The sequence below is a fragment of the Apodemus sylvaticus genome, chromosome 9 (genome assembly GCF_947179515.1).
Source record: "Apodemus sylvaticus chromosome 9, mApoSyl1.1, whole genome shotgun sequence".
In the NCBI taxonomy this organism is placed as follows: Eukaryota; Metazoa; Chordata; class Mammalia; order Rodentia; family Muridae; genus Apodemus; species Apodemus sylvaticus.
In genome coordinates this window covers 20234067-20249140 of record NC_067480.1, presented here as the reverse complement: position 1 = coordinate 20249140, position 15074 = coordinate 20234067, and the positions used below count along the sequence as shown (strand labels likewise).

Genomic DNA, 15074 nt, shown 5'->3' with positions numbered 1-15074 from the left:
AATCCTTACTCCTCAGCCCAGTGAGGAATGTACACCTTTTCCACTTTACCAATGGAGAAATGAAGATACAGAAAGGATACTGATTTAAGGGGATCACAAGCTAGTTTTTGGTGGCCTCAGACTCCTGGTTCCACAGCAGGGCTCTTGATTCCCATACTACCTTGCTAGGAATGACTGCTCTCGGAGAGTGGGACAGATGTAGCTTCTACTCCATCTCCTCGGGAACAGAGTAAGCCCTCTTCCGACAGGAGGAGGAGCAGAGAGGAGCGTGGGCAGCAGTCTGCAGCTAGACCCAGGGCAGGCCACTCATGAGGAATGTGGGATTCTGTTGGAGGTCTGGGCACTTCTCTCCACAGACCATCAGGATCACTTTGCTTCTTGGCTGATGTGAAGTTGGGAGCCGTGACGGCCTTGTTTTAGTTCTGTTCCTGTCTGGATTCTTCACACCCAGCCTGGCTTTTGATTTGTCAAGCAGTACAACCCATAATTTTCATAGTTATGATAGAAGGCTTGGTAATTATTTGAATTTAATAGAGCTCTATTTACTGTTTTCACTTTGAAGTTGGCTTCCTTACCTATAAAGTTTGCTAATAAACCTAAGAAATTTGCTTACACTGTGTTTTGCTGCTTTAGACATTAGGGACACATGATGATTTTTGGCTTTGTGAAACCATGAACATGAATGTTAATTTGTCATAACTTAGCCTTTATCATTATATACATGCATAACTATATGTTTTAAAAAAAAAGGAAGAAATTAAGTTGGGTTTAAGGTCACCAAGCAGATTGTTTGACATTATCTTGAAAATAGACAGCTAAAACATGGAAGAACAGAGTTCTGAGACAAGGCCCACTGGGCCCCTTCCCTGCTCAGAAAGCTTCAGCAGTGCTTTGTTGCTGAAGACTTGTCAGTGTGGCCTGTATTTCTGGGATATATTCCAGTACTACTCAGCCTGTCATTGTACCCAGGGAAGCCTTGCAGACATAGTGAAATGTATATGCTTTCAACTCTGTGATTCTGCAAGATGTCCTTCTGTCTGCCTGCAGTGCCTCATGGGAAATCTTTCATGAAGTCATCAAACCAGCCCTATAATTATGCCATATTTTATGAATGAGCGATTGTTTATACTCAGAACTTACATAAATGGTCCAAGAACCTTATACCTTGTGACTGCCCTAGCTAGATTTAAACTTTGGCTACCAGGTAGTGACCACCTTTGCCATGTTCTGTCGTCAGTGTGGGAGCTGAACGCGCTGGGTGTCTGTGTCCATGGCGTATGGCAGGTAGTTAGACGAATCCTGGGGGCACCTTCTTTTTTGGGGACGTGGCTTAGTTGGTAGAGTGCTTGCCTAGAATACATGAAACCAGTATGAAGTTAAGTTCCTGGCCTTACATAAACTGGGGTGGTGGTATATACCTATAATTCTAGCACAAGAGGTAGAGGCAGAAGGATGAGGAGTTTTAGGTTGTTATTATTGGCTACATTTCAAGACCTAGGATACATGAGACTCTATCTTAGAAAAATAAAATAGAACTGGGTGGTGGTGGCACATACCTTTGATTTTAGCACTTGGGAGACAGACATAGGTGGTTCTCTGACCAGCTTGGTCTGCATTTCAAATTCCAGGATAGTCAGAGGTATGTACAGAGCCTGTATGGTAGAGAAAAAAAACATTTTAAGTCTCAAATAACCGAAAGCTTACTTTTTTTCCTTGAGGGCGAGTCTTTTGTTCCTGTTTCCTTATGTTGATCCCAACCTGAGGCTTCTTCCTATTCTATCAGCTGTCAGACTTCCGTCCCTAACTTTCATCAGAGCAATTGTTTCATAGAATGTCTGTCGTGTGTGCTCATATATTTGCTTATGTGGCTATTAGGGAAATGCAAAGATGCAGGTGTTGCAAGAGTCCTTGCTGCAGAAATGGTGTACTTGTAGCGCGGAGATTAGCTGCACTGCTTTGTTCTCCCCAGGGCCTGGCACTTCCAGCCACCTGCCCAGGAACCCTTTGGTCCTCGGATGAAAAATACACATGAGCTTATTTTTGAAATGCCTTGGCTACTCAAGGCTGGCAGTTCTCATCCTCCCGCGACTGGCATGCTTTCCCTCTGGTTTTCCCTCCTGGCTCAGCACCTTCTAAATCTCCCTTTGACTTCGCTGCCCTGTTGTCACTACGAGGCCCGTTGGCCTTCGCTGCCCATGATGCTTCGTGCGGCCCTTCCTCAGGGCCTCGCCTCCTGCATTTCCGATTATCTTCCCTCTGCAGCTGTAAATCTGAACTGTCCCCACCCCCATAGCAATTCTGCATCTCCTCTCCCCTGCATCCTAGCCTGCACAAATCTAAGGGTCCTGCCCCATCTCCCTTTTCCCAGCCATTGGCTGTTGGCATCTTATTGATCAATAAAAACCAATTTGGAGCAAGGATCAGTGTCTGGATTCCCGATTAGGGAGCCAATCAATTCAAAGCATTAGAACCAATCCCCAACATACAATGTGAAATCAGACAAATGTGTTTCTATGGTTTCCACAGCCACTTTGACATATGATACTCTCCGGTTTGCTGAATTTGAAGATTTCCCCGAGACCTCAGAGCCTGTTTGGATTCTGGGCAGAAAATACAGCATTTTCACAGGTATTGTCCTCTTGGCTCAGTTACTTGTGTCTTGAGATGGCGGTTGTCTGCTGCCTTTCACGCTGTGTTTGTCTTCCCTTTTAAATAACTAGAGAAGGACGAAATCTTGTCTGATGTTGCATCCAGACTTTGGTTTACATACAGGAGAAACTTTCCAGCTATTGGTGAGTAATCTTTAATCTTTCAAATGGTTTGGTTCATTTGTTTTTAATCTCTGTGGCTTGTGAAATGGGGGTGCAGGCCCATAAGTGAAGGAAAGGACAGCCTAGGGCTTCAGTCCTTGCTCTCCCCTTGTTTGAGACGAGGTCTCTTATCCATCACTGTGTGTGTCGGTCTAGCTGGACTGTGAGCGTCCAGGGATCCGCAGTCTCTTCCCCGCATCTTCCTGCAGGAGCTTGGGTTCAGAAGCACGCTGCTGCATTAAGCTTCATGTAGGTTCTAGGAATCGGACGCAGGGCCTCGAGCTGGCCTGTCAAGGTCTTTACTCACTGAGCTGTCTCCCAGCTTGAGCATCCCACTGTTCTACAGCCTGTCATGAAGTGCATATGCTTTCTATTTCCTTGTTGGGAAGGTGTCACTGGATCAAGAATTGTGACAAAGATTTTGTTGTTGTTTGGTTGTGTGATTGTTTTTGAGACTGGCTCTATGCTGGTTAGGTTTTTTGTTTGTTTTTCTTTTGTAAAACTTAACACAATCTTGGATCTTCTGGTAAAAGGGAACCTCCATTTAGAAAATGCTCCATCAAGTTTGCCTGGAAGTATGAACATTTTCGCTCTGGCTGCCCTGGAACTCACTCTGTAGACCAGGCTGTCCTCGAACTCAGAAGTCCGCCTGCCAGAGTACTGGGATTACAGGCATGCGCCACCACCGCCCAGCGATGTGTAACCTTAAAGCCATTTCTAAGTGGCTTTTGGTCACAGTATTTAATGTATCACAGCAATAGAAATTAAACTGAAGTGGAAACAAGGGTTCTTTGGAAAGTCTGTTAGATGGTGTTTTGCTGGGGCAAACACGTGAAGGAATATTTTGTTAAAGTGGACACAGGTGTGAAAAGCAAAGGCCAGCTCATGAAGGAATGTTTCGCTGAAGAAGACACAAGAGAGAAGATGTTCTACTAAAACAAACACGTGATGAAACATTCTTTGATAATGACACACATATATTAGTCTGCCTTACATTGTATAGTTGAGCTGCATTTGTCGGGACTCCATAGAGAGAAACGCCCCAAAAAACTCCTGGTGGTGTGCTGCAGTTCATGCTGCTTCCAAGGACTCTGGCTGATTGGATGCACATGCCGAGACCAGACCTTTGCTGGGGCAAGGCCTGTGGAGGACACGTGATGTCTGGAGGGCATACATAGGACTCCCCGGAGTGACGGAGACAGAGGTTGGCTTGCTGGTACAACTCACTGTGCAACACTTGTGGGTCTCAAGTCTTTCCTGAGAGAGGCGCTGCCGAGAACTTCTCTTGGCATTTCTCCTGGTCCCTCCTGCTGACTCAAGCTGAAGCTGAGGCCTGGCTTTCTCTGCTAGGCCATGTAACTGCTGTTGCTAACCCGACTCTACCAAACTGAACTGCTGGTGTATCCGTGAGGTGTTTATGAGTAGATCAGATCAAGCTGCTTCTGCTGATCTGTGAACCAAAGTGCTGATTTCCAGACAACACAGACAGGATTTGCTCCAAAAAACTTTTCTAAGCAGGTCCACTTCCCCCCCAACCCCGTATCCTTTCTTTACTATTACCCCTGGTGGGTTGTAGGTTACAAGGGAGGTTAAATCGTTTAAGAACCATCAGTAAAAGTAGAATTTAAAAAGTTAGAAAACTAACTTTCCCCCATGGTATGTAGTGACTAACGGGATGTTGGCTAGGACACCAGGGCCAGAGGGAATCCTCCTTTGTGTGGTATCTGCGAACATCCCTAGGGCAAGGCCTCTGTTCATGTCTGTTGCTGTGACAAAATTCCCTGACAAAATGCCCTGACAAAAGCATGGTCAGGGAGAGAGGATTTATTTTCCCTCACAGGTTAGGTTAGAGGCCATCTTTGTAGGGAAGCCTCAGCAGCAGGGGCTCGGACAGTTGACCACGGTGCATCCATAGCCAAGCCTGGAGGATGGAGTCAGTGTGTATGTGTGGGGTGCCTGTGCTTAGCTCACTTTCCTTCTAGTACAGTGTAGGGCCCAAGCACAGGGACTGGGCCTCTTTCAAGCTGGGCTTTCCAACTTCAGTTGGTGTGTAGTAAAGACGCCCCTACAGACATGCACACAGGACAGCCGAATCTAGGAATGTCTTTTCCCCCAAACAGAGAAGAACGGCCCCATAGGCTCATTTGTTTGAATGCTTAGTCCCCAGTCAGTGAGACCATGTGGGAAGGATTAGGTGTGGCTGAGCTGAGGGTGTATGAGCTGGTCGGGCTTGGAGGTTTCCAAAGCCCATGCCAGGCCTAGTCTGTCTCGGTCTTTCCCTCTCTCTCCCTCTTCCTCGCCCTCTCCGATTTTTGGATCAGATGTGGGCTCTCAGCTACTGCTCCAGTGGCATGCCTATCTGCCTGCCCCCTGCTCCCCACCATGGTTGTGAATGAACTAACCCTCTGAAGCTATATGCAAGACTGCAGTTACAGGCTTCCTTTCAGACATTGCCTTGTCTCAGCGTGGCAATGGAGCAGTGACCGAGACACAAACCTTCAATGAGGTCGCTTCCTGGGGCCTTATTTTTTTTTGAAACACCACAACTGAGGTAACTTAGAAAAGAATGTTGCACCACAGAACACTAAGGAAACCAGGAGTGTTAAACACACAGGGGCATCTATCTCCTCAGAGGAGTTAATAAAATACTTTAATTCCATCCAGAAAGCTGGAGTGGCTGTTGTTGACCTGCTGACCTTTTACTATCTGTAGAGGCAGACTTCAACCAACTCCCCCAGAATGCTTTTCCCAGACTCTCCCTCCCTAGACCTTTATATTTAGTTCCCAGTCAATAGAACCCATCCTTAGGGGAGATGTATTTTATGGCCTACTGATCCCTGTGTTATCCTGGTCAGAGACCGCAGTAGATTCTAGGCTTTTAAGCAATAGTTAGTACCCATCTTTATGATCACATGTACTTTGCAAAGTTTCGATGTAGTCATACCGTAAGCTTTATTGTGGACCTGGAATCACAATGATTGTTGCCTAGAGACTTTTCTTCAGATTGCACTGTGTTTAAATATGCTGGCGAAAAATGTTTGCATCAGACTTGAAGTTTGATCGGATCTGAGATGGGCTCAATTGAATTTTCATTCTCAGCTCTTTGCAGTTCGGTTTCCTTGCCTGACTTGATGCCTGCAGCAACCCCCGCCCCCCAAGGATTTAATTTTAGGCCCATGGTTCCAAATAGTTAGAGTCTATGACCATCATGGTAGGGAGCACAGAAACAGGCAGGCAGACAGGCACTGGAGCAGTAGCTGAGGGCTCATACCCCAGTCTACTCGTAGGAGGCAGAGAGCGCTAACTGAGAATGTGAGAATGTCATGGGCTTTTGACGCCTCAAAGCCCCCCCCCCCCCCAGTAATACACTTCTTCCAACAAGGGCCCACCTTCAAATCTTCCCAAACACTTCACCAACCGAGGATCAGGTATTCAAACACATTTTCCTGTGGGCCCATTCTCACCCAAACCACCAAACCAGCTGAATGCAGATTGTGTCAAGTTGGCAAAACTAACCTGCTTAGTCAAAGCAGCTCATCAGGGCCCCTAGAGCCAAGTGTGGCCTGCGTACTCCTTGAGTATTGTAAAGATGACTTTTTGGGATGTGGTGACAGGTGTAGAAATAGAAAACGCCTGAGTTCCTTGTTCACCGTTCGCATTGCATCTCTGTCTCTTATGCTCCATAGGCTGTAACAGGCTTTTATCTGCTTTGTGGTTTCCTACTTCTACCATCCTTCTCCACCCTTAGCCCTTCCAACCCCCCAACTCTAGGTAGGGGAGAAAGAAGGCTACAGGGGAAAGGGGGCATTGGTATTGTTGGATGTCAAGTTCCTTGGGGCAGGTTTGATCTTTACCATCAGGATATCTAGTTTCTTCTTGTCTCTTTGCACACAACTAGATAAATAGCAACCCCTGGCCAGTCAGCCCCTTCTATTTGGCTCCAGCATTTATATGTCCTCTGAAAAGTCCCCTGAATCCCAAACATCATACACTTGACAAAGCTCAAAGCTGTCTTCAGCTGGCAAAATCACACCCCTGCCAGAGCATGAGGCAAATCATAGTCAGCTACTGTGGACAATTGGAAGAAGACTCATATACCCCACCCCTGGATTAAAACAAAAAATATATTCCCATGACATTTCTATGGTTTGTTTTGTTTTGTTTTGTTTTGTTTTTCGAGACAGGGTTTCTCTGTATAGCCCTGGCTGTCCTGGAACTCACTCTGTAGACCTGGCTGGCCTCAGAAATCCGCCTGCCTCTGCCTCCCAAGTGCTGGGATTAAAGGTGTGTACCACCACCGCCCAGTTTTTCTATGTTTTTAAAGAAACCAAAATTCTCACTACGATAGGCTGTTATCTTCTCCTCATAGCTGTACGGTGACCTTTCCCTGAAGACCTGCTGAGACCATTCCCCCTGCTCCTGTCGTGTTAGTGACTCCACAATTCTTGTTAGTCTTCCAAGCCCCAGTGAGTGGGCATCAGTGGAGGAGCTCAAAACTCAGCTTGGAAGATGGAGACCTTGCATTAGTCATTGCATTGCTAATGACTTTCTTTTTCCTTACTGTCACCAATAGTGGACATCGAGTAACTCCTGGATGTTGGCTTTTCTGGTAGTTGGATATGGTTCTCCAATTTTGATTCTGTGTCTTCTAAAATAATGAAGGGGATTCTTGTTTGCGTGCCAGGTGTTGCTATTGGATATGTGACTGGTCGTTCACATACTGTGCCCATCTGGAGAGGATTGTCAGGACATTCTATTCCCCAGCAATGTCCTCAGAGTTGTACTGTGTCTGAGATGTTCAGATGTGTAAAGAGGGTCAGTGCCTGTGGTATGGAGCTGTCCAAATGCCTCCTGCTGCTGGATGCCCAGCCTCTGTTGGGCCTCTGATTGTGAATGTTTCTGGTTCTGTCTTCCACACAGGGGGAACGGGCCCTACTTCAGACACAGGCTGGGGCTGCATGCTTCGGTGCGGACAGATGATCTTTGCCCAGGCCCTGGTGTGCCGGCACTTAGGGCGAGGTGAGTTGTGGTGCGTACATGGGATCTGTGCAGTAAGGGATGTTTAGAGCACATCATAGAAGCTGGACACAGTGGCACATGACTGTAATCCCAACTCCAGGGAGGCAGAGCAGGTAGATTTCTATAAGTTGGAGGCCAGCGTGGTCCAAATAGTGATTTCCAGGCTAGCCAAGGCTACAAAACTTCCTTGTCTCAGAAAAATTAAAAACAAACTAAAAACACATGTCATAGGCAAAACACAGATTTTGGTTCTTGTCTATCAGGCTCAAAGCTGTAGGTTCAATCTCTATTAGCAACAAATTGTGTGGGTGCATGCATGCATGTGTGTGTGTGTGCTGCTTTTTTGCCGGTGAAAACCCGTGGGTCATACTCGTGTTTATGCTGTGGAAAGTCCATTTGAAAGTTCTCTGACTTCTGTAGGAAGCTTGAAGTGTTCAACACAGTTTCAATCTTTGGTTTTTTGAGACAGAGTTTCTCTGTGTAGCCCTGGCTGTCCTGGAACTCACTCTGTAGACCAGGCTGGCCTCGAACTCAGAAATCCGCCTGTCTCTGCCTCCCACGTGCTGGGATTACAGGCATGCGCCACCACGCCCAACTTTGATCTTTTTTTTAGTGTTTTAATTCAGAAGCTTACTGAGTTACCCAGGCAGGATGTGAACTTGCAGTTCTCTTATGTCCTAGTTAGGGTTTTTATTGCTGTGGTAAAATACCATGACCAAAAGCAGTGTGGGGAGGAAAGGGTTTATTTCATTTCGCATCAGGTCACACTCTGTCTTTGAGGGAAGTAAGGGCAGGAATTGAAGGTGTGAACCTAGAGGCAGGACTGAAACAGAAGCCATGACGAAGTGCTGCTTACTGGCTTGCTGCTCGTGCGTTGCTCAGCCTGGTCTTAGTACAGGACCTGTCCAGGGCTTAACCCGCCCACAACAATTATTAATTGTTAAAGAATATGTTCAAAAGACTAACGTATAGGTCTGTGTTGTCTAGGTATTTTCTTAATTGATAGTGCCTCTTTCCAAATGACTCTATCTCTGTCAGGTTAACATAAAACTAAATAGCGCATCTTGCTTTAGCCTTCCAGGTAGCTGGGATTATAGGTCTGAAGCACCATGCCTGTGATTTATATTGATTTAAAAGTTTATTCTTTTAGAAATTATCTTTACTGAAACAGCTCTCTGTTTGCAGCCTAGATTTGTATTGACGAGATAGTGTGTGTGCATTTGAAATTCTGGCAGATTTGGCTTTTAACTTAAAGGGGGTTCACAAATAGTCTTGTACACCATTTGAATATCGAGAACTGTGAGTGGAAGGTATGTTAGTTATGTAGTAGTCAAACTAACCTCCTGTATTTTGTTCTCACTAGATTGGAGATGGACTCAGCGGAAGAGACAGCCTGACAGCTACTTCAGTGTTCTCAATGCTTTCCTTGACAGGAAGGACAGCTACTACTCCATCCACCAGATAGGTGGGGATTGAGTGTGGCCTAGGCTTGACTCTGTACAAATGGCAGACCTTGGACTTCCTTGGGGCTTTCTTAACCTTGCAGAGTTGGAGAATGGGGTTCTAGGCCACTCTAGCCCCTATGGGCTGCTCTGGGTGCTCTTGCACTAGCTCAGACCCAAGCCTGTCCTTCCTCTGCACAGCCTGCATAGTGACTCCATGCAGTCTGTGGGAGTTAGGCTCCTCCTGAAGGTTTGGTTGCTTTCCTCAGGAGGGTTGGAGTCCTGTCTAGACCTTTCTATGAAGTGTTTACTGTACCAAAAGTGAGGTGCACGCACACATACACATACTCTTCTCTCTTCGGGGATGGATGTGTTTGCTAACATGGGTCTGTTTCCTACAGCGCAAATGGGAGTTGGCGAAGGCAAGTCTATAGGCCAGTGGTACGGGCCGAACACTGTTGCTCAGGTCCTCAAGTACGTAATGAGCCCAGCCCTTCTGCTTCTTGGGGTCAGCATGAGTTCTCCTTGGCATTTACCCACTCCTTGAGTACTTATTGGCACAGGAAATAAGGTATTCTGATTCTTTGCTTATAGACTCTGGAGACCCCTGGGTGACTCTGCCATTTGTTCTGTGAATGGTATTCATGTGTAGGTCAGAGCCCTAGTGTGGCCCTGCCCTCTGTCCTGGTAGACAGATCCATCTGTAATGAGGGTGTCCTAGATCTGGGACCATGGCAGTAATGGTACTGTATCTGCAGGTGCTACAGCCCTCTACCTCTGTGGGTTTGTCAGACACCCACATAAGCTTTCCCATGTTGTTCAGAAACAAACTCTTTTAGAGTTTGTTTCTCATGAATGTCTGCCTGTCCCTTCCAGTCCTCTGTATCCCAGTGTCTGGAGTTCAGTCAGCCTTACTTTTCGGAGGGACATTGCTCCAAAATTTTCTCTGGAATGACTCATTCAGTTGTTTGGAGCCATCCCAATTGTCATTGTATGACCCCTTTGTGTTTTGTTTTGTTTTTAAGGTTATTTTTGTATGTTTGAGTTTTTCTGCATATCTGTCTGTGCACATCATACATGCAAAGCTTATAGTAAAGGCTAGAAGACATTGTTAGCTCCTCGGCTGGAGTTACAGATGGTGGTTAGTTGCTCTGTGGGTGCTGGGAACCGAACCCTGAGTCCTCTGCAGGAGCAGCAGGTGCTCTGACCCACGGAGCTGTCCCTTCCCTGCCTGTGCTCCCCTCCCTGCAGTGTGTGTTTTGTTTTTGTTTTTGACCTGATTTACTTCTCCCTGTGGCTTTGCACTTTAATATCTCAGTACCTCTAGAAGGCTCTGAACCAGTGTCCACGACCCACTTGTATAGGGCCCTTTTCCTTCTTGTTGGGCTGAAAGCTAGTGTCTCCCAAATAATGTCTCTAGCTATAGTCTTTCCTGAATGATCCCTTGCCCGCCTACTTGTGTCTGCAATGGCCCTCTCCGATAGGCTCCACCTAGACACTTGCTGTTTGCCCTGTCTGATGCCCAGCCATCCTAGGCCATGGCTAGCTGTGAGTCCTGCGCTTGGTTTCTTAGAGGCATGCGCACCCTCTCCGTTCCCTTAGTGTCCTTGGCCAAGTCCTGCCCTGTCTTACTTTGCTGTTGCTGTGACAGAATACCATGACTGAGGCAACTTTAAAAAGCAAAACCACAACATTTTAATTTCAATGTAGGGCCTCACTGCTCCAAAGTGTTAGACCTTGACCTTCATGGCAAGGAGCATGGCAGCAGGCAGGCGGGCAGGCAGGGCAGGCATGGCAGGCAGACAGGCACGGCAGGCAGACAGGCACGGCAGGCAGACAGGCACGGCAGGCAGACAGGCACGGCAGGCAGACAGGCATGACAGGCACGACAGGCAGGTGCGCAGGCGTGCGCAAGCACACACGGCAGGCAGGCATGGCATGGCAGACAGACAGGCATGGTGGCAGGCAAGCTCTCTGGAGCAGTAGCCAAGAGTTTACATCTGATCCCTCAGCATGAGGCAGAGCAAGAGCTCACTGGGAATGACAAAAGCTTTTGACATTTCAAAGCCTTTTCTCAGTGGACCACCTCCTCCAGGAAGGCCAGACCTAATCCTTCCAACGGTTCTACCTAGTGGGGATCAAGCATTTATATATATGAATGGAGTGTGGGGTTCTCTTTGTAATCACTGCACACCTTTAGCTTGTGGTGGATTTAAAGGGCCCCCGGTGCTGCTGCCTTTCTTTTTTTTTTTTTTTTTAAATATTGATTTATTATTGAATTTACATACACTGTACACTGTAGTTATCTTCAGACATACCAGAAGAGGGTGTCAGATCTCATTACGGATGGTTGTGAGCCACCATGTGGTTGCTGGGATTTGAACTCAGGACCTTCGGAAGAGCAGTCAGTGCTCTTAACTGCTGAGCCATCTCTCCAGCCCGCTGTTGCCTTTTTTTTTTTTTTTTTTTGATTTGGTTTTTTCGAGACAGGGTTTCTCTGTGTAGCCCTGGCTGTCCTGGAACTCACTCTGTAGACCAGGCTGGCCTCGAACTCAGAAATCCGCCTGCCTCTGCCTCCCAGAGTGCTGGGATTACAGGCGTGCTCCACCACCGCCTGGCCCGCTGTTGCCTTTTACTGTGGCTCTGAGTAGCCTGACCAGGTCACAATTGTGCTTTGGTCATATCTCTTGCCTTACTTTTCTGTCGTCACTGGCAAAGAGCAGTCCCTTTGTGTTAGGATTTACATCTTTCTGGAAATGGCAGGCCACACTGCGTGTCCATGCCGACGACTCCTGCCCCTGGCCTCCTGTGTTTGTAGTGGATCTCTGTTCCTCATCCGTGGTTGCCTGCCTGTCCTACACGCAGGAGAGGGTTGCCTTCCTGAACTCTGTTGCCTTTCTACATGGAGGCTCATGAGGCATACTGGCTTCACGGTCAGAGCACTCTGCCAGTTCTGGCATTGTTACTTTTTTCCCATGGGAGATGCCAGTTTGCGAGGGTGGGTGGGTGGGTGGGTGGGGTCAACTGCTTAGGGCAAAATCTGGGCAGATTCTAGACTTGTGGCGCTTAGTTGAACATGCTGATATAATAAGTCTCAGTTTAACCCATGCCCATCCCTTCTCTGTCCTGTCCTGGTCTACATTTTGTCTCATACTTCATCATTAGTCCATTTTCTCATTCTGGACTTCTTCAAATAACAACCAAAATCCTTCATGTGGTGGCCACATCATGACCTACCCTATCCCTTGACTTTACTCTGCCCTGGCACACCCTTAGATGGCAAGTCTCCGTTACTCATGCACTCCTGCCTCAGGACCTCTGTATACCTTAGGACCCAGCCTACCTGCTCCCACACCTCTGCTAGGCACAGTCTCCATCACTTCTGTCTCCCCGGCAGCCCTTCGCAGTCCCTGCTTCTGGGTTCTCCGGCACCTGCGCCTGCCCTGTTTGCTTTTCCCTCCTCTTGGCTTTCCTGAGGTTAGCTGAGGTGCTGCCTTGATCCCCTGGGTCTGTATCCTGGCTGCTGGTGCAGGGCTGGGTGAGCAGTGAGGAGAGGCCAGCTGCCCTGCGCCCCTTTCAGCTTCCTGTCAGTGAGAAGGGGCTGCGTAGGCCTCTCCTGGGGCGGGGTTCTCCTCGGGCTTTCACAGGAGTCATAGCCTGCGCATCAGGTGTTTACAGCACAGTTCAGCAGTAGCAGATCCATAGTTATGTAGTAACAGCGAAAATAATTTTATGGTTGGGGGCCACCACACCACGAGGAACAAGGGTCGCAGCCTGAGGAAGGCTGAGAACTGCTTCTCTCGAGCCTTCCCTTCGTCGGCTTCTCTCTTCCTAGATGTACCCGGACCTTGTAGCTTAGATCCTTGATAATTGTCCTCACTGGGGAATGTCCCTTCTTGCTTTCTGTCTTCTCACTCATTGGTAGGCCTTCTGCCCACCCCCATAGCCCCAGTTTCCATCTATTTCCACACATATGGCTGCTGTCTGCTCTTGTCTCAGAGCCATAGTCTACAGCCATGTTCCCCCCCCTGCTGGCCTCAGGTGTGCTGTCAGTCGCAGTGTGAGGTGTGGAAGAGGAACTGCTCAGTAGTGAGTGGACCTGCCTCTGACTGCTGAGACCACTCTGCCACCAGGGGCTCCTGTCGCATGACATCCTGATGAGCAGACAGACCCTTGACTTAAGCCTTGAGACTGTCGCTGACGTGGTGTGGTGCTCTGCTGTGCAAGGCTCATGGGGTGTTCTCGCTCTCTGCAGGAAGCTGGCTGTATTCGACACATGGAGTTCCCTGGCTGTTCACATAGCAATGGACAACACTGTGGTGATGGAGGAAATCAGTAAGTGGCTCAGGGCTTTGGTTGTAGGTGACAGCCCAAGAGGACCCTCAGCTGGAGAGTTGGTGTCTCAGAGCAGCCCCAGCACTTCTGGCAGGGGAGCCTAGGCGAAAGGTCTGGAAACCCATTCTCTCCCTGTGCCCCCTAGGCTAAGGGAGGGAAGGCGTCCTCTCCAGCATCAGGTGGCTATCCGTGTATGTGTGCTGTAGGCCAAGCCAAAACTATGTACACCATGTCATTTGAGATGTTTTAACGTGCAGGCTGGGGAGATGGTTCAGCAGTTAAGAGTACAGGCTACTCCTCAGAGGACCCAGGTTCAGTCTTCAGCCCCCACATGGTGTTCACAACCGTGGGGTGCTTCACAACCGTGGGGTGCTTCACAACCATCTTTAACTCCAGTTCTAGGAGATCCAATACTTGAGACCTTGAGGGCACTGTGTGCACGTGGTACACACATGTACATGCAGGCAAAACAACCACACAGCAATTTTAAGACATCTTTATGTGTAGAAAAGGTTTTTCTCCTTTTTTTTCCCCCCTTCTAGTGTGTATAAGTGCTTGCCCTGTATGAATGTATGCATACTTCGTGCATTTCTGGCTCCCAGGTAGGTCAAAAGAAGGCATTAGAAGTCCTGTAAGTGGAGTTAGGAGTGGTTATGAGCCACTTCGCAGGTGCTGAGAACTGACCATGGGTCTTCTGCAAGAGCAGCATGTATTCGTAACCATGGAACCAACTCTCCAACCCCTAGAAAATTTTTCTTTGAGTAGGGACATTTTTGTTTTCCAAATTCCTTATGTTTTAAGCAGTTGAGATTTTTGTTGTTTTCAATGATTTCATATGTATGGTGCTTTGCCTGTGTGTGTCAGTGCACTACTTGCGTGCCTTGTGCCTGCAGAGGCCAGAAGAGGGTGTTGCATCACCTGGAACTGGAGTTCCAGACAATTGTGAGTTGTGACATGCATGCTGGGAATCAGACTTTCATCCTTAGGAAGAGTAGCCAGTGCTCCTAATCACTGAGCTATCTCTCTAGCCCCTTAGCGCTTGGTTTTTAAAACACTTTTTCTTCTTGGGGAGAACTTCTGTCTGTCTCTGCTTAGCTCATGAAAAATACGTCTTCCCTTTTAGGAAGGTTATGCAGGGCCAGCCTTCCCTGTGCTGGGGCTGCTGCACTGCCTACTGATTCAGAGAGGCACTGTAATGGGTTCCCTGCTGGGGCTGAAGTCACCAACGGGCCATCGGCTTGGAGACCACTAGTGCTTCTCATCCCTCTCCGCCTGGGGCTGACAGACATCAATGAGGCCTATGTGGAGACGCTGAAGGTGAGGCTTTTCATCCAGTTCAGTGTGTGACCAACTAGCTGTACCTCTGAGAGTCAGGCTGGATCTTACAGGTATGTCAAGAGTTTAAATATCTATAGCTTTATAAGGGTCTTCAAGCCCAGTTATCCTGTTGCTGAACCTGGTCTCAAGG

The 15074-nt window shown here is 47.8% G+C and overlaps 1 protein-coding gene across 2 annotated transcripts in view; it reads left to right on the top strand.

Moving 5' to 3' along the window:
* Positions 1-15074, top strand: part of Atg4b (autophagy related 4B cysteine peptidase) — a 30220-nt gene that overhangs the window by 8924 nt on the left and 6222 nt on the right. For both annotated transcript variants that reach the window (XM_052192476.1, XM_052192477.1), the window contains exons 2-8: positions 2527-2628; positions 2721-2792; positions 7731-7829; positions 9193-9294; positions 9673-9745; positions 13527-13606; positions 14730-14923. In XM_052192476.1, coding sequence (XP_052048436.1) covers positions 2527-2628; positions 2721-2792; positions 7731-7829; positions 9193-9294; positions 9673-9745; positions 13527-13606; positions 14730-14923 — 722 coding nt within the window. The remainder of the gene's footprint in view (positions 1-2526; positions 2629-2720; positions 2793-7730; positions 7830-9192; positions 9295-9672; positions 9746-13526; positions 13607-14729; positions 14924-15074) is intronic.